Below are 20,083 nucleotides of genomic sequence, written 5' to 3' on the forward strand. Positions count from 1 at the left end.
AAATTCTGGTATTCCTGTTATTACAGGATATATCACTGTACTAAAAGCTCAGTATACTCTTTCCGCTTAGTGGCTTCAATCTACTTATTGCTACAATATCTTCTTCTACTCTGACATTTCATTATTAAAGACATTCTTCTTGGGTTTTTTTTTTGGGGGGATTCCAGGCTAAATAATTTGTACTTTTTCTACCCTCCACATTTGCAGTTGGCCAAGCAAAACTTGTTCTCTACATGCAAACTAGTATCTGTCTCTCCATTTAATATGATTTTCTGGGTACTATGATGCAGCTGCAAGGACTACAGATTGTAGGATGCTGCAAAGCTGTGTTTAGTCATAAAAAATGAGTTCTCAGTGAAAACTGCTACAAGCTTTTCATGTTGTTGCTACAACAAGCCTCAAAAATTACTCCTGAGGTGATTCATAACCCACATCAGAGGTATTTTCTTAGAAGCAGTTACTTGATTAATAACGTATTTTGCACCCTGTTCAATCAGTTTGCTTACCCATACATCAACATAGAAAAAGGAACTATGCTTCTTCAAAAAGTGGCCAAATAACTATCTGCATTTTTTTTTGCAACATATAATTCTTGATTCATTAAACAAAATCAAATGAAACAGCACGAGCACTGACTTCTCATAAACCGGTATCGTGGTTTTCTAAATGTATTTCAAAGACAAATGCTCTCCCAGTGTCTTGCCCAGTACTGCAGAGAACAACATAGGGCTAAAGGGCAAAAGATCTTTATCCTCTGAGGTCATGGAGTACCAGTTTGAGATTCTCACTGCATCCTTCCTGCTCTGTTGAAGATGAAAGGATCTGTAGGGAAACAAATCCTCTGGCTGACATTTACTCACAGATACTTGCATGTAAAATGGGTGATTATGGTTATCTAGTGAGACTGTTCGTACATTATGGCCCAAAGACATTCCTAGTAAGATTTCTGCTAACAGATGAACAATTAACTGGTGATAGACCTACTGCATCTCTTGGTAAGCCATTATATGTTGTGAAGATATCTCCACTGAATCATAGACTTCTGTTTGGAATTTGCATTTCTTTCTTCAGCTTTCACTGCTACATATGAGATCCTACAATGTCTTTTTCTGAAAGATTAAAAAACTCCTTAGAACCAGATGTATTTTCCTGAGGTTATAAATAATACAAAGCGACCCAACTGCCTCTGACCATCTCCTCCTTTGAGATAAGCAGATCTAATAAACTGCAAAACCAGTTTTTCAAACTTCCATTCATCTTGCAGTTCTTTTTATTTTTTGATTTTCCCAATTTTTAACACTTTATCAGCATGGACTGACTCTCTTATTTCAAATACAGTCCACATGGAACTGAATAGCAAACTCAAAATGAACCTTGTACCACAATAAAGCATTGGTATTCATAGTGACTCAGTGGGAATTCTTCAGGTAGTTACTTCGAAAGTCCTTTTACCCTCCAACACTGAGGTTTATACTAAAGAAACTTCACCTGTGGAAAAACAATGCATATTTATTGCATCATCTTTATCACAGCCCTTGCTGACACACAAATAGTTCTAATTTTATTCTACTCAGGTGTTCTTTAACATCTGCTTGAAATGGTATATATTTTTTTTTCTCAGTATCTTCAACAATGAAAGATACCACAAGAAATTCTGGCCAGGCCAGATTTCTGCATCTGCCCTGTTATTGCCATGAAATCCATACTGTTTTCAGGAGTAGCCATTATAATGTTGTTGTAGTTCTGTAGCCCAGTAATATGATATTGCCACTGCTGGTACCAGGTCACAAAATTGGACTTGAGTTTGCAATGCTTCAGGATCTGTCTGAACTTGTCTTGACCTGCCACAAACTTTTAAAATTTAATTTATTTTTTTTACTTTAATTTTTAATTTAATTGCTTAAGTTGAAAAAGTAGTTCTTCCAATGACCAGATAGTTGTGGCTATTTTGTTTTATTTCCACTTGGTTTTGTATCATACAACCTGCATTTTTAGATGGATAGTAGTATTCTGTGTAGAATGACACATTTATAACTAATTTAATTCAATTAATGTAGAGAAATACAGGCCTGGTACAACAGCAGATGCTTTGAAAAGTGGGGACAAAGGATGAGGTGTAAAGGACTACGAGTATGGGATGACACGAGGCGGGGCACAGGCTGGCACTGGCAATCCCATGGCTATAATCAACGTGCTCGTGACCGGTTAAAGAAATGCAGACCTGAAAGTAGACATAACTAGCTGTAGGATGAACAAAGAGAACACGTATCTAACCTATGTAAAATGCATCATATACAGAAAATTTCAATGTAAAATTAATTTGCAGCCCAGTGAAGAAAAAGCAAGGTATAAATGAATGTTAGCAAACATAAAAATAACCCCAACTGCAGCTTTGTAGCTTGACATTTAAAAAGCAAATGTTTTAACTTCTTCAGTGACACCGAGCATACAAAGATAAAAGGAAACCTAGCAGATTTCTTTCTTATTATCATCATGTTTGGAACCGATCATACAAACCTAATTACTACCTCAGCTTGGAGAAAGGCTTTAAGTTTCAACACAGACTGGTAGAGATTTTTTTAATGTTTAGAGCACAATTTAATTCTTTAATATTACAATTTTAGACGGCGTCTTCTTGTTCTTAATAATGAAAGAAAAAGAGGAGGACAGGAGTCTCTTTAATTCAAGGATTTTTAAAAAATACCACTGTTTGTCTTTGGCTAATGCTCTGGGGTTATTCCCAGAAGCCCTCATGGCAATTCCTCTGTTTAATTAAAACAGCAAAATATTAAAGCATAGAGCTAAATTTTGTCCTTATTTCCAGTTCTGTAAACCCACAGCAGACAATGATGCTGCAAATGTATAAATGAGTGCAGAACTTGAAGACAAACTGGACACGACTGTTCTTTCCTTCAGCCCTAAAGATCTCCCTGATGTGGGACCCAGAAGGTGACCAGACACGATTCAGTGGCTACATGACTATGACGGCCACAGCTTTGATTACTCCTTTACATCCTTTTTCTTATTTGCTTTTCTCTTTCCATCAGTCCATGTTCATGAGCAGGGGTGAAACAGGGCTTGGCACTGAAGGAATCTCTACAAGGACAATGTTCCAAGCTTCCCCTACATTCTTGTGTTAGAGCCACAAGATAATACTAAGGCAGGTTTATCCTGACTGAATGAGTGTAAATGAAGCAGCTACACGAGACTGTGGTTCCCATGGGAGCCTTTGGGAACTCAACTGGGCTTTCAAGGACAGTGACTATGCCAGCCTAAGTAGACAGCCTTCTTTCATTTAAGTCTTCCTTTTTCTTAAGTACAACACGAGAAATCAGGCTTTCAAACTCTAAATTTATAGACAGAATGTGCAGGAGATTTTAGGATTAAATTGCAAACTGAAATTCTCTGTGATTTTTCTGTGCCTGTAATGAGACACTGTAAAATAAGATATTATCCAAACCTGGATCGTCGTTTATTTATTTATATATATTTTTTCATTTATTTTGTCTTATTGTTACCAGTACTAGAAACTATAAAACAACCTACATATCCTTAAATATTTTCCTCTGGAAAAAGATGGCAGAATCCAAGTTTTTAAAAGCTTTTTTTATAACATTCCACATTTCTGACCATCATACTTCATGGCTCTGTTATTTTCAACAAAAGCACTTCACTGCCTATGCCTTTTCTTTTGGCATATTTATATTTCTCTGCAGTAAACTAAAGAAGCAATTTTATTTTATTGCAAAATGGAAATAATTGGACTGTGATGAATGCAGACCGCTAATAACTGCTGCTGTTACATTTAAAGAAGAGCTATCATCTTACCCCATGAGCTATTATTCAGGACACTCTCCAAATACTTGACCATTGCCTCGATATCGCTGTCCTGAGGACAAATGAAATAAGGAATAGCATTAGTTTGAGGACAAACTTAAATATAAACACTATGTACCAGAGGTACGATCCCACAAACATAAATAAAGGACTACAGAGAGTCTACATTGCTCAAGACCTTTTCTGTATTTTTTTACCCTAAACCACCAGGCTTGGGTATGATGTTATATACAATTATTTACATCAGATTCCTTGCAAAATACTATTGTGTAGAACAACTGTGCTTGGAGTTTAAAGAAGATATGCTTATCATGGAGGGTAGTGTGCAATCTCTGAAAAACACACCAGCATTTTTTCATCGGTTAGGTCTGGAATAGCTAAACCAATATTACGTTGAAAAAGGCAAGTGTGTACTTCCTGAGTATACCCAAATTTCTTATGCATATGATAGCTGCCCACTGGAAATTAATACTTATGTTTCATGTAATTACATCTACTTACATATCTAGTAACAATGACTAACTGAAAAAAATTGAATTAAGAAGATATTTTAGTACTTTTCTATTTCAAGTATTCTGGTACTACGTAGATGATTAACAGTTTTGCCATAATATCTTTCATGTGAAATGCTGTTCATATACACAGATGAAATTTAAATATCTGGCCCTTAAACAATGATTGTGCTCCAGGAGGTAGATCACAATTTTATTAAAATCCAAGAGAAACGTGGACTCTGAGTTTCTAGAAGCTGCTACCATATCACATTTGACAACATGACATTTCCTGACTATTTAAAACTGAAAATCAGCCCTTGCTGAAGAATCTGCCAAAAATTATTATTTTAAAAAATACTGTGTAGCCTATGGCTTTAAAATTTAAAACACTGGAATAAAAAAATAAAAGAATAAAAAAGCAAACCCGAGATCAGTATTGATCTCAGCTTCTACAATGGACGATCTGCTTTATATTTCTCTGTGACCTTACTCAAAATGCTCATTTTAAATTTCTCGAATGGAGGAACTGCCAGTATACCTTAACAGGACAACAATAATTTCTGGCAATGACTGCTAGCTAGTTAGTGACCTTTCAGTGCGAGTGAGTGCTACTATGGATGAGCATGACCTAACCTTTCATTATCCTATGTTGTTACATAGGCTTATGTTTGAAACAGGCTCCGCTATTTTAGCTGAGGTTTGCAAGATGGGAATCAGCTTCCTTGTTGGCTGTTTCAACAAACAACCCAAAGGATTATAGGTTTGAAGGAGCCTCTTTGCCCTTCTGGAAAAAAAAACACAAACATGGTAAATGGCCACATACAATAATAACAGAATTGATTTAATAAAACCTTTTTCTTCTTTTTTAATGGAATAAATACTGTAATTGCCAAACCCTTGACTTCTCACAAGAGGACATTGTATTTACTTCAAATATCACAACAGCGGTGATTTTTTTTCCCACTATGCTCTAAGGCAAAAGATACACTTTCACCACTTTCATCACCACTGGTTTTCAAAGAAACTAGCTGGCTTAGTTTGGCTATCTTAAAATAAAATTTCAATGAGGAAAAGATGTGGTTTTAACACAGTGGTAAATAGCTGAATAAATGATTAATCGACTTACACTGAGGTAGAAACTACCTATGCCTTTTCTCCACTTGGGTTTAGCAATCCAAGACAATTTTAGATGGTTTATTTATTACGCTTATCTAGTTAATGTATTTAATTTTTCTTTTTTTTTTTTCTTCTTTTTTCAGAGAAAGCAAAGCCCTACAGAATAGACAAGGGACTCTGACGAACGCGCAGAAGAGAGGCACTCTTATGTGTAAGAGCCAGCATGGATGAACGCTCCCACTTTTCAAATGTGGTAAGAACAAAACTTTCCTAGCAGCAACAGGACATGACAAGGCATGTGTTAGGAATCCAGTGGAGCATTTTTTGGGTGACAGCACACAGACCACCCACAGGCACTGGAGCTATGATAATTTATGCTTGCTGATTATCTGGCTTGACAATCTCAGAAGCGACCTCGAAAACTAAAATACAAAGCTAATGTACCACATTAGTAGACTTTGTCATAATGAAGAGGGTGAATTTGCTATTACTGTCACTAAAAGAAAACACAAGGAATAAGGTGATGAATTGCAGTAAAAACTATCCATTAGCATCTCTGCTAAATGAAAGCCAATGAAAGCTTCACTGCATGCTAACTTTTCAGGATGAAACCTCTCTTGAGCTTCATGTTTCTTGATATTTAGAGAAACAGTTCCTCATTCTCTTTCATGTTTTCCCTCTAATTACAAACCAGTGTTTCTAAAAAAAAAAAAAAGCAAAAGAGACATTATCTGGAAGAGGTAGAGGTCTGGAAAAGTAACTGGCAAATTGCTGCTTGAAATCTGCCTGTTTTCATTTCTGCTCCAAAAGAAAGGGACAAAGGACACTAAACTCCAAGGCTACAACCAAGATGAGAGGTCCAGATGCTCTTAGGGTCTGAAACTGGTGGTAACTCCACATCTGCAACTGGACAAAATAGCTGGAAACACACAGGCTGTATTGAAAGAAGTCAACATGGGAAAAATAGCTGTCTCAGCTCCCATCCTGAACCTTTAAAATTATACTGATCCAGTGCCTAACTCTACTTTCTTAACTGAAGAGGTGTTGCATCCCACATAGGGCCACTACTTCTCAGTCTGTCTTGACATCTGTGGGAGCCTAATACAGCCTGAACAAATAGCTCAGATCTCTTTCTACATCAGGTAGCCCAATGTGTTGTTCAATGAGATTACTTTTCTGACCCCATGCTACTGCACAAATGTTGGAACTTTTTTTTAATCATTGTTTGAAGTAATGGGGTCACCAGGGAGCACCGCCAGATGCAGCATTTCCACACTCTCTGCACAAAAGTAACTAGTAAGGCAATCTTGGTGTTGGAAATTGAGAGATTTGCACAGATTAAGAAGGTAAATATCTTACAAGTCCTTATCCTGTGTTGCAGTGGAATGACTTCTTTATTAGCACACACCTCCAAAAGCTTAACTTATGAATGTAATTTTGAAGAAAGGGTCTAAGAATATGAATCTTACCATAGAAAGAGGAGTAGGTGTTCTGGTATGAAGTAAATGACTGCAGAAGCAAAGCCCTGCTGTTATATATACTGTCAAGATCAAATCTATTCTGGTAGGATTTGAAGCTTATTAATACTGAGCATGATCCCACCTACCTTTGAGAGGGATTCATCTCAACTGTTGACATCCAGAATGAAGATGTCCCACACATGCTAATAACTGTAGATCCCTTTATAATTGCCAGAGAGACCACCCAGCATATTCCATCTAATTTATACTAGATGTTTACAGCAAGATAACATTATTCCCTACAAATTCTTGCTTACTTCTCCTTACTGTACAGACTTTCCATTCAGTTAATTCAGACATAGTTGTCCATATTTGTGCAGCTAAATTTAGTCTGCTTTGACCTCCGACTTATTGCACAATTTTTCACTTGAGAAAGGGAAAGTTGAAAATTATGCTCACTTCCCAAGAGAAAGAAAAGGTGACTGTGTCAATATGCAGAAACACGTCTGCTTTATCTAAGGTGGGATCAACACAAGAAAAAACAAAGATGGACAATTAGTTAATTTGGTAGAGGAAGCCCTAAAAGACATCTAGTCACAAGGGGTGCTTCCAAGTCAGCCTGTGCAGGCCAGGTCACAGAAGGTTAATGCTCTGTGTGCACACAAACTGCTGGTAAAGCCCAAGGGCCACCTGGGCTGGACACAGACAAGAGGGTGCCAGTGGGAGAGCTCTGCCAGCCCATGGAGTCAGTTCTTGTCACCAAATTCTGCATCACTGCAAAATGAAGGAATGTCATTGCTCAGATCTGACAGCCAACACCTAATTTATTCTGTGTTATTGAGAAATCTATTTTTGTCTTCTGCCCTTTGCTAATTCTAAGCAGTCTGCCTGTTCAAAAACACTATTGATTGACACTTAATGATACTGTCAATGAAAGTTGAATGAAAATTTCAAAACACGTTCTAAAAAAAAAAATAATTATCTCAGAGTCTGATGAAAATGAGCAATAATTTATTTTCGAGAATATCTTGTGGTAGACTTTCTGGGAAACACAGTGTTTGCAAGTTTATGTGTTGTGGGTAAACACAAGACCTAGCAAACTGAAAAAAAAAACCATTGTCTTAGATATTCCACTGATTTACAATTGACTAGCGATTTATTTAGACCACTACTGAATAACACTGATCCTGAATTTTAAAGCATCCTGCTTGTTTAGTTTGAAACCTGGAAGGACATTTCTAGATGGAATGAAGCTGCTTTTGAGTAAACTTCAGCTTTAACTGATGAGAGAGTTTCAGGACTCTCTGCTACCATGGTAGAAGTAGAATTCTGATTTCTCACACCAACGTTATTTTCACCTTAAAAACTACATCTTAGAGAAGCCATTAGCTCAAAAGTTTCAAAAATCAGTATCAGTTATTTATAATTTAGGGAAGAATGTTAGCATACTTGGTTGGTTCCCTAGAATGCAAGAGACATCACACTGTTCTGCAAAATTTGCACATGAACTCAGAATAATATATATGATCCTAAGCAGAACCAGGCAGCACTACTGAGAGGCAATGCATGCAATGCTTTAAGCTAGTGGCCCAGGGGAGAAATGAATTGTTCTTGAATACTTTAGGAAGATCCATTTTCAGAACTGACTTGGGCATTTAGGTTCATTGATTTCACTGAGACTTGATCACTGGAGATAAGATGCACCTCAGCTCATTCTGATCAGATCTAAATTACGTGCCTTTTCCAATAATCTTCAACCTTCTTCACACTACAATCCCTAAGATTTTGTTCTGTCAGTCTCACCTGATAAAGCTACTTTAAGCCTTTCAATAATAAGTTTTCTCTTCACTGGCACTTTCTGAGATTCTTGGGAAAGTTTACAGATTTGCTGGTCAAGTCTTGCAGTTGTTTAGCCTCATAGTTCATTACACTGCCCTAAAAAATATGTCTGATACAAGCAAGAAGCGGCAAGTAGAAGTGCCAATCTTTCCCGAGGAATTAGAACTGGAACTTAGATCTTATGCTTGAAGTATACTTTCAGCTTGAATTTAATTTACCCATGCTAAGATGTGAGAGAACCCCACTCTGAGTCTTTTACAGTCACAAGGAAGTTTACTGACAACAACCAGCTTATGGCATTTATGGGAGTGTTGTCCTTAATCTTGAAGGGATGCAAGAATCTTTCTCAGCAATGTCTCAGAAGAATTACATATGCATAAACATATAATTAATTCATGGTATTTGTATACACACACATCCCTATTAAAAAAACAAAACAAAACAAATTTCATTAATGTCAGTAGGATAAAGTCTCAGAAGAATCTTAATTTCATATGGAAAACAAGCATCAAGCGTATACTGCTTTCTCAAAGGTCACATATACCTGGTGATTTGTCTTAAAGACCGTCTGTGACACTTCCATATCCTCCTCCTCCTCTTCACTGCCTTCTGAACAGGATTCAAACTCATCCTTATAATATTCTTCTGCAATTTCTGGGTCTTCAGGGATCTCTAAAGGAAATTATGAGTTTAAAGTACAGAGACAGACAATATGCATGATGTTAAAGAGATAAAATGGATTTTATACCATCCACGTTATGTCACTAGCAATGCATTCTGTAATTGAAATAAAGGGATAGGTTTTCAGATTAAAATGTTCATCTTTGATGACATAAGCAGTGTTAAAGCTGTCTCTGGCAAAAGGTCAGATCCTCATCATATGCAAATTAATGACCTCAAAGGGTCTGTATTGATTTTAGTCCGAAATCACTGAACCATAGAATAACCCAGACTAGAAGGGAATTCATGGGATCATCTTGTCCAAGAAGGCTCAGCATTGAACTGAATTCAGCTTTTGTGACCTGAAATCATGCCTCAGTTTGGTTTTCTCTAACACAAATAACCTGTGGCAAATACAAGTGCTACGCTAAAATGGAAAATAATATATACCAGGTACACATTTAAAAGACAAAAGAAATAAAGATCGGTATCTTTTTCCAAACTCTCCTGAAGCAAAAGCATAACAGAATAAAAGAAACTGGTGTAAAGTCAAGCTACACATACTTGGGTGTTGTGCTTCCTCAGTCTGTTACTATACCAATTTTAGTAATAGCAGCAAGTGCAATATTAATATAGCAAACAAGCCTATGAAGTACAACAATCGTTACTAAACATATCCATCACAGCATGGAAAGACATTGCAGTCACTCTGCTTCAGATTAAATCCTTCAGCATCCCAGAATCCATAAGCGAGGAATTAGTGAAACGGCTCAAGGCATGACTGCACCTTCTTTGTTGAGCTGCCCTTTCTCAGCAGAAACACTTAGGCATATGTTGAACTTTAAGTAGAAGCTGGACTGTGGTGACTATTTGAATAAAAAGCAGAATCCCCTCTTTTCCAGACAGAAACCTGCAAGGCAAAGAGTTGCACATCTCTTTCACACAGAGAGAGGCTACAGGAGAGCTAACACCCATGCTTTGATTTTAGGCATTCCCTTCCTGATTTATCAAGATAAGTCACATCCAAGCATAGGAAGAATATTTTTATGGTAACAGTTTTCAAAGAGAAAATGTTTGGGATCCATATTTGCCTGTTATTATTACAAGAAATGCTGGTTGAATGTAAAAATTGCTTAATATTCAGCTGTCATAAATCACCATATTCCTAACTTTATCTACTGCTGATTTCCACCGTTCTCCCCAATTAAATCTACCACTTCAAAGAAATGTAAAGTGACTTATCTTAAATATTACTACATTGAGAGAAATTAATTTCAAACAATAGGACATAAAAATGCTAAATAGTTTGGATTTTTTTTTTTACTTAGTTCACATGGATAAAAAGAAAACAAAATAATTTAAACAGGGAAATACAATTAAAATCCATTGGAGTTTGGGCAGGAGGAATATTTCTGATCTTTAAGGCATAAGAAAGAGAACGTAGGAAAAAAGTGACCAGTAGGTAGTTGAAGCTCTCCTGTTGAGATACAATCTCTACTATCTACTGTCTCCAAAGTATTTTTTAAAAAATATTTCATTTTTTTATAAACTTGATTGACCTCAAAAATACTGACACATGGCACATTTTCACTCAGGTTTCTCTGTTTTAAAATATTTAGGGAAGCTGCATAAGAGCACCGTGCTCCGCTGCCACAATTTCTAATTTTTTCTGTTTCTAGTTTTCACCTTTCTTAGTTGAGGGAAAAGAAAAAAAAATCAATATGTGGCCTTCCAGGCAAAGAAGCCCCTCCAGCCCAAAAACTTTTTCCCACAAAATAAAACATTTATTATTGTGTTTAATTGCTTGAGTTCTACAAAGTGCCATTTGACAGAAAAGTCTAACACTTCATTTAAAAAATATACATCTTAAATATCATTCCTTTTTACACGGGAAAAACAATACAAAATTAAGATACATCTCATTTTCCAGTTGGAGCAAACATTAATTTTTCTTTCTTGCAGAGAGGCTGTTATTCCTGTGATTAGTACAATTTTATTAGGTTCATTTGCATTCTATCTATGTGTATATATGCATTCACATACATATGAAACAGACTATTTATTATGCTATAAACCAAACATTGGACTGCGCCAGTGTTTTCTGAGTCATCTTCTCCTCCCACATTCTGGGTTTGTTTACTGTTGTACTAAAAAAATCATTTCTCTCCTTCTCAAACAAACAAGGTATCAAAATCGTATTTTTACTCATAACTGTAACTTCAAAATGTCTGCTCTGGCTACAGGAAAGCTCTGTACTTTGTGAGTAGCTCATGACCATCCAAAACTGCTAATGCCTCTGAACTATGCGGACACGCTGGCACTGGACACATCCCACTTCCATGCCAGCCTTTGCATCCTTGTCAGAATTGCTCACTTCACCATTTGTGAAATTGTTTCGACAGCTGTTCATATAGTGACAGTTAATCTGAGCTCAGCAATACGATTTTAAACACTAGTTCAGACACTAGAGACATTCCAGGGTACACAAGTTTACTGGCCCTGATTCAGAAACTATTCCAAGTGACACGTCTGAAAGAAGACAGTGGATGAGAACTTGAGGTCCTTAAAACTCCTTGGTTTTATGACAAGAACCTTTAAAGAAAGTGCCTTCAAAACATCAACACATTCTTTTAGACTACTTGGTTCTATATGATAATTCCTTCAGTACTACTAAGTAGATCCAAGTCCCAGTCCTCCATGTGTTACAGATGCAGAGACATGTCTCTGGTTCTCTGCAGAATTAATCTGAGTAGAGAACAGCTTATATAGTTGAGACCAAGGATCAGCCCAATTTCAAGAACACATAAGCTGGATTTAGCACAGTGGATATCATAAATCAACATGGTAAGCTGTACCCATGCTGGCCTAGTAAAATCTAAGTGCAGATAATGTGAGTGAGCTGGTATTTCAGCTCAGGGCAGGCACTGTCAGGGGAGGTTGGGCCCCATATGTTTCTATTTCCACGTCTGCAGTCCATTCTCTAGAATATTTTCTACCTGAATTTTCGCATGATCCTCGATATTTCACATACACATCTACTTTCCACTAATCAGGTAGCAAAAGGCCAGTTACTGCCACCATCCCTGAACGTTATCGGTGCAGTTGCACACCTTAGCCATGTGGCATGGAAGAAAACTCCTTGGTTTGCACCTTCAGAGGAGCAGTTCTAATAAAAATGCTGCTCTTTGAGGTAGGTCTTTTTTTCGCACACCTTTGCAAAGCCCAGGATGGATTCCAAGGCCAGGACCTTGACACTGCCTTTATTCTGAAATAAAATAGAAATTAAGCTTATTTGTGCCTGGAAGGTGTTTGGGTAAAAAAGTGGTGCTAGCGAGGTGAACATCAACTCTATCATATCGAAAGAGGAAATGAAACTGCTGCTGCAGAACCCAGGGTACCCAGCCTCTTCACTTCCACAGCTTGATGGGGAGAGCAGCAGCAGATTTAAGAAGGTCCTGACACCATCTGCAGCCCATTGGACCCCCTCACTCACACAGACCTCCTGACCTGCCCCAGCACAGTGAGCCCAAATCACCCTCCTCTCCTTGCATGTGACCCCGCTTTCCTCACACACCCTTGGAGAAGAAAGGCAATGGTAACATCCAATACAAAGGTTTCTAATACTGTGCCAGCTGGTAGAACACGCAACCTGATGGCTGCAATATTGCTGTAATATCGTTGCCCCTCAGATGCCTGTTATGCCTCTGATACATCAGACTGGTACACTCATAATGGAGTGGAAAGCAAGGTTTCTACTGATGCTTCTGCCACCTAACACCCTCCGATCTGTCAGCTGATCTCTGAAAACACATTAAATTTTATCTAGGTGTGCATATTGCACTAAGGCTAGCAATGGTACCTTTTATTTGCTCACTAAGCACTTAATTCAGAACAAACTCAGCTATTGCTCAGGTACTGCTAGGCAGCTAGGTATAGCATTGAGACACTTGATATTTGGTCTTAGAAACTCAAAAGAAAATGAGCTCTGAACAACAGCAATCCTCTTTAGATTTCTTTCTATATATTACTATGATGCTAATAGTGGAAGGGTAAAAACCCATTATCTAAAAAAATCATAAAAGCAAGATTATTTCCCAAGAAGACAAGCTATGCAGAAAACAAAGGAATGTAATACTTGTAATATTTTGCTTAAATCCACAAAGAGCTTGTTTCAGGTAGCGTGATAACTTAGCAACAACAGTTTTCTCCAAAGAGATGAAAATACTCTGATAAATATCTTTAATTTTCTCTTGCCTTGAAGTCATAATTGGTGCATCGACTCAGCATTCTCGCATTTCAGTGCATGCAGAAGACAATAAGTAAGGCCACTTTTATTTTTAAAAAGGAGAAGAAGAAAAAACAAAACAGAACAGTATAACCTATGATCATTTTCACCACTTGTATTCACAGTAACAAAGTCACACTTGGGATTAAAAAAGTACACTAGTCTCTAAGAGTTTTACTCTTAAAGACTAGTGTACTTTTTTAATCCCAAAGCTTCATTGCATCTCTGCAAAAAAGGCAGATTTTCTCAGCTGTCACTTTCCTATTTTAAGGAAAAAAGTTGTTGCAGTTTCATGTGGCTACACTCCTCAGTCTGCACAATCCTACACACAGCAAAGTGAGGAGCAAAGCATGCGACTGCTCTGACAAACATAGTGTCATCAGGTATGATGCACTCTCAATGTGACATGAACCAACACACTGAAAAGCGGTGCTGCGCAGCGACTGTTATGGGCTACCACATCTCTGCTACCACACGCTTCCAGAAAGCTTGAAAAATTAAGAGGGGGGATGAGCCAGGACACGGACACTTGCACTACTCACCTCACAAGGCTTTGGACATGAGCCTTGCTGGGCCAAGAGCCAAGAAAAGCATTCCTCTGCCTTCTTGCGGGGCTGCAGGACAGCCCAGCAGCAGGACCTCATCTGTAACACGAAGGTGCACCTGGTCCTTTCTTTTCCGTGGAAATGCAGCAGCAAATTCCGGTTTGATCCCACCTGAGCAGGTGGGAAGGAGCATCGCAGCAGCCCCCACGCTTGGCATGGGGCTGGAGAGCCTGGTGTGCAAGGAGGGGCTGGGAGAGCAGAGTCTGTTCGGCCCTGAGAAGGCAGGGTAAAGGGGAAACCTTTTTGTTGTCTACGGCTACTGTGCTCAGAGGACAAAAGGAAGGTGGAGCCAGACTCTTCTCAGAAGTGACTGTGTAGCCTCATCTAACTGTTTCTGCTCCGGCAGGGGGATTGGACTAGATGATTTCTTGAGGTCCCTTCCAATCCCTAACATTCTGTGATTCTGTGTGATTCTGTGTAACAGGGATAGGGCAAGAGTCAATGAACATCAGCTGGAACATCATAAATTCTGGTTTGACATTAGGAAAAAAAAATTACCAGAGTGATCAAGTACTGGAATGAGGCTTAAAGAAGCTGTAGGATCTCAGTCCTCAGAGGTGTTTCAGGCTTGATCAGATACAGACAAGAGGGACCTGATCTGATCAGACCTGCTCTGAGCAGGAGATGAGACTAGACTGCCACAAGTCCCTTCCAACCTAAATTATTTTATAATTCTGAGGATACATGATGCTCCATAAATAAACTGTTTTGAATTATTCCAGATGTATTTGTGTGTGTGAATCTATTTAATGTACACACCCATAAGCTAAGCAGAAACTTGCCTGTTTCTGTATTCCCCTGCAACGTGCACACTTTCTCACAAGTCACCAGCCAGAGGAGATGGTGAACAAAGCTGGCCAGCACTCTTCAGAAAAATGCATCAGTGATTACAGAGGGAGAAAACAGAAAGGGATTTCTCCCTTCAAGGGAGAAACAAGAAAGAGCTGAAGTACTGTCACAAGAAGCACACAGATATGTTTCCCTGAGCTACATAATCCTAAATGAGAAATTCTACTGCAAAGGAGAGGAAGGGTCCTGTGCACATCTGCAGTACAGGTCAATACTCATAAAATTAGGAAAAAATAATATAATTCTGTTATTATAATTTAAGCTCACTCAGATTGGTTTGGTTTGTTTGTTTGTTTTTCCTTCAGTGCAAAATCAATACAAATAAATAAAAAAACTTTAAAAGTTTCCCCCAAAGAGATTCACCATTCTTTGGTCAGCTATAGATGAGATACACATTATTAAGCTCTGAAGCTTCATTGTTCAGAAAGTCAGTGGAAGCTTTTGTCCGGCTCTTCTAAACTAGGCTGAAAAAAAAAGTCTCAGAAAATGTGTTTAAGAAGTTAACTAAGGGATGTAACAGGACTTTTGTGCCCATGAAAACCTTGTGCGATCCTTTTGGCTAAGCACAAAAGGACTATGAAGTCACTAAAAGAATCACCTGACATGGCCATGTACAGCATAGACATAAAGTAAAATAGCTTGTTCTAAATAAGAACTAGAAATATAAGAAAAGCTAATCATTAATAGTTTATCCTTCTCCTTTTTGCATTTTTAAAAGGAAAAACATTTCGTTCACTTGTGGGCTTCACTGAGTGATAGTCTACTATCGTGAAATGTCTAGGAAAAACAGAGATAAACAGGATGTAAATCAGAGTAGCCTTATGGGGATCATCTATTATTTGATCTTAGAAAGGAAGTAGCTAGTTTCAAAATGTTTTTCGAAGGATTTTTTATTTTTTTAACCAAAATTAAATTTAAAAATATGTATTTTATTTGAAGGACACAGTTCTTTTTCCCAAACCTTTCACCTCCTGGTATTTTATCAGTATGCAGAGAGACAAAATACATGAGGAAGAAAGGAGCTGCTAAAAGGAGTTGTTAGCAAAAATAAACAGCAATAAGTAACACTTTCATCACATTTTTGGGCATTTTGTTTGCTTGTTTGTGGGTTTTTTTGGTTGGTAGGTTGTGGGGGTTTTTTGTTTGTGTTTTTTGTGTGTGTATTTTGTTGTCATTGTTGTTGTTTTCTTTTCTTCTGATTTTCTAATTGTCACGTACACAGAACTGGGCACTCTGGTAGGCAATGACAATGAAGAGGAAGCCATGCTGCCTTTCAAGCACGTCTTAAAGTTCAGGAAATCTAAAAATTTCCCAAATATTCAGAAATCTTTTTAGTACCGATGGGTGAATGAAGACAAAGAACAATATAGCGATGTGGTCAAAAAGAGGGGGCACTTAGTGAGTCTTGGAAGCCATTTCCTTCATGCACAAAGAGGCCTTATTACTGTAAAGGCTGCCTTATTATTTGCAAAGTTTCCAGCAGGAACAGAGCAAGAGCTATAAATTAAAGGGAAAATGACCACGAAGCCAGCTTATGACATAAATTTAAAACTACCTTAGCCCTTGAGTTATTTTAAACTTTTTGGATTAGCCAAATATACTTTCAAACAAAAACTCAGTTTTCCTGTTGAACCTGACAGACACTGCCTGATACTTTACCTTTCAGGCTGACAATAGTGTTGGGAAGGAAAGAGTCTACGTATTAATACAAAACCCACCCCTTAAGACAGTCACTTCCTTCTCCTTGAGATTCAGGTCAAGAATGCCATTTTTAAGACATAAATTTGGGATATTTTCACAACCATAGTTTCCCGAAAGAGTAGAAAACAGATGGGAATAGTTGAGATCCAAACGTGGTGTAAGCGGCTGTGCGCATGAGAGTCTGGATGTAGCAGAGATGTAAAACACATTTCATTTGGATATAAGCAGTAACGTAAGTAATATGATAAACAAGTACAAAAATAAATAAAAAATAAATAAAAAAATAAATGATTGCAATGGAGCAAATCTAGGAAAAAATAGTATTGAGACCTTGAAGAAACTAACTGATGAAAGTCAACGTATTTACTAAACCACAGGAGCACATTTTGTTCCATGGAGAAGATAAAATAGCAGGAGAACGTAAACCAAAATCTACATTGGAATCACTTTCTCATTTCCTCCAGCTAGTTATCCAACAGTCGCATGCACTGAAAGCTGAACTGGTAGAAACTGCAAACTAATTCCATATTTACAACTACTTGCTGAGCAAATTCCCCCTCACTTGGAACTGGCTCCAGCTTCTTGCATCACCGTATCATTTGGCCCAGCTCCAAAGAAGTGCTATTTAGTTTCATAAGTGATCCAGAAAACTCTGACTGGGAGGTGGACTGGAATTCCTTATTGAATATTTTTCAACACAGTCCTGTTCACAGCTGCTTTGTTTGCAAGTAAATGCCTGGTGCATCTCTATTTACATTGGTTTAAGCTTGAGTCTAAAGTTCAGTGTAAAGATATATTGCCCTATAAGTAAGACAACTTAGAATAAAAATCAGTATCTTTCTAAGGAAGACTTAAAACATTGAAAGTATCTGCTACAGAATCTAGTATATGGTAATTTTTGTACATATACGATCATGATGCATTTGCTTCTAACTGCTTCCTAAATTCACACAGTGTATATTAAATGTTTTTTTAACATAATCCTTTGGAAAGAATGGACTTCCCATGTACGTTTTAAAAAGACTTGGCCAGAATAACTTCAACTGTAGTCATTCACCAAGGTGAATTTTGAGAGAGGCCCCATCCATCAATGCCAATCTAAATCAGTATGAAAAATACATCAGAAAAAAAAAAAAGCAGAAGCTATAGAGTAACATAATTTGCTCTCCTCACACTTTCAAAGTGTTTGGGGTTTTCTACATCACTGCTTTGTAAAGACTTCATTCTGCAAGCTTCCCTCTGCAAAGCTGTAAGAGCGAGACTTCTTGTAAGAAGTCAGCTGTGAGTTTTTGTGAAGCTATGAAAAGATTTAAGTAGCTAGGCATACCAAACAGAACATAGTTTTGGAAAAGGTTTCCTGAGGAGGTTATGAGTAGAGTTCAATTCCTGATGGTCCTCAAGCAAGCTAAAGCATTCAAGTTGAAACTTGAAGATAACGGAAAATGTATAGTAACATCTACATAGAGGTTTCTAAATTCCTGTAAACAGTAGACTCCAAAATCTCATAAAAGTCCTTTAACATCTCTTTAATTGTATGGTTGCCCTCATGGAAGAAAGGTTTAAATAAGGAGCTATAAGGAGCTATAACCAAAGCAAAAAATCAGATCTCCAAAGGCAATACTTCTAGGGAAGAACTCCTTAAACAAGAGGACTAATGCTTCAGTCAATTAAAAATTAAAAGAGCATTGATTCATTTTCCTCTTTGTGGCTAAAACTTGAAAATGTTGTTAAACCTTGCTTTTGCTAGAATATATCAAATTTACTCTTGGTTTAATTGAATCTGGGAGAAGGTGGGATCTCAGTAGGAAACAGAGCAGTGAAAACACGAGGCAGATGAGCAGGTCAGAGGGACAAGCTCCCAACATGCCTACACTCTCAAACCCTGTGAGAGTCTCTGCAGTTTTGTCACCCCCTGTGCCAAGGACAAGCGAAGGACTGGAAACTGCAAATCCCAGAACTAAACAGGCAAGTTTCCCGCTGCAAACATCCCACAGTATCATTTCAGCAAGTGGCAAGTCAGATAATACACCTTGTGATCCTGGAAACGGGATAACCACATGAAAGAGGAGACCAAAGGGTAACCCACAGCAGAAGTCCCTGCAACACTGTTGGCTTAATTGAATCTAGTTCTGGTTACAAAAAATACTGTAACAAGAATAATGCAGAAAGGTGATTAAGGCTACTTAATATAAATCTTATTCTGTTCTGTTTTGACTTGACAGACTGAAAACGAAAACAAAACAAGACGTGATTTTCCTAAAAGCCTTTGAGCAGTGTGACTGCTTGTATGATCGTATTTTGGAGTGTTACTCAGTTAATCAGTATGCATAAGTACCATTTTACAGGCACTAAACAAAATGTGCATGTGCAGAGATGCTTAAAGATGTGCTCAGAAACATTACAGGCTTTTTAACCTTCCAAAATTTAAAAAAATAGCTTGAAAATTCTTCAACAAAGCTTGTAAAAATAGTGGAGTAGAAAAAAAAAAAAACCCAAACCCACAATATTTTATAATAAGTGAACATTTCCTATTTGAGAGTCAACTGAACTTTGCCCACTTGAAATTCAAAGTATTATATCCATAACTTACAATTAGCAATGGAAATGTAGAAATAATGTATGCAATTACTATAACGTACTCAATTATTTTGGAATTGTAATGAAATCAGGGGTTTGCCAGATGTAATGTACTGCAACACATTAAGCTAAGGAATTTAACATGTTATAATCTTTGCAGTATACAGAAATAAAAAGGAATTTAATGCAGATCAGAGAGATCATATATGCTCCTTTAATTTATTTGTCTTTATTTTTTTACTTTTTTTTTTTCTGTACAAAGAATTTAAATAACATGATTAGTTAGCTTAAGCTATTTTGCTCCTTGTAACTTGACCCCTTCCCACACACAACCATGTCTATTACAAGTAGAGTAGTAGTTTACGCAGACCCAGGCCTCTTAAAGAAATGAATGTGAATGCAGGTGAAGCCTCAACTAATAATGTACTGGCAATCCAAAAATACAAGAGACAATATTTTACTGGTTGCCCTTACATCCAGTGTTGTTTTCCCACATCGCCTTTTCCCTTCCAGGCACTTACGTGCTGCAATGAGGACAAGCCCTTAGAAATATGGATGTATTTCCATCTATAATTTCTTCAATACTTAAAAAAAAAAAAAAAAAATCTTCCCCACTCTTGTTTACCATGTCTCATCAGCTGTGAAATTGATATGAATATA

At 37.5% G+C, this 20,083-nt stretch overlaps 1 protein-coding gene across 1 annotated transcript in view; it reads right to left on the reverse strand.

Annotated features, from left to right (window-relative positions):
• Positions 1 to 20,083, reverse strand: part of NEK11 (NIMA related kinase 11) — a gene marked incomplete at its 3' end in the record, with an annotated part of 91,140 nt that overhangs the window by 15,607 nt on the left and 55,450 nt on the right. The window contains exons 13-14 of the mRNA XM_080340345.1: positions 9,291 to 9,418; positions 3,829 to 3,889 (exon numbers count right to left, since the gene is read on the reverse strand). Coding sequence (XP_080196471.1) covers positions 3,829 to 3,889; positions 9,291 to 9,418 — 189 coding nt within the window. The remainder of the gene's footprint in view (positions 1 to 3,828; positions 3,890 to 9,290; positions 9,419 to 20,083) is intronic.

This window comes from Nesoenas mayeri, assembly GCF_963082525.1.
Source record: "Nesoenas mayeri genome assembly, chromosome: 2".
In the NCBI taxonomy this organism is placed as follows: Eukaryota; Metazoa; Chordata; class Aves; order Columbiformes; family Columbidae; genus Nesoenas; species Nesoenas mayeri.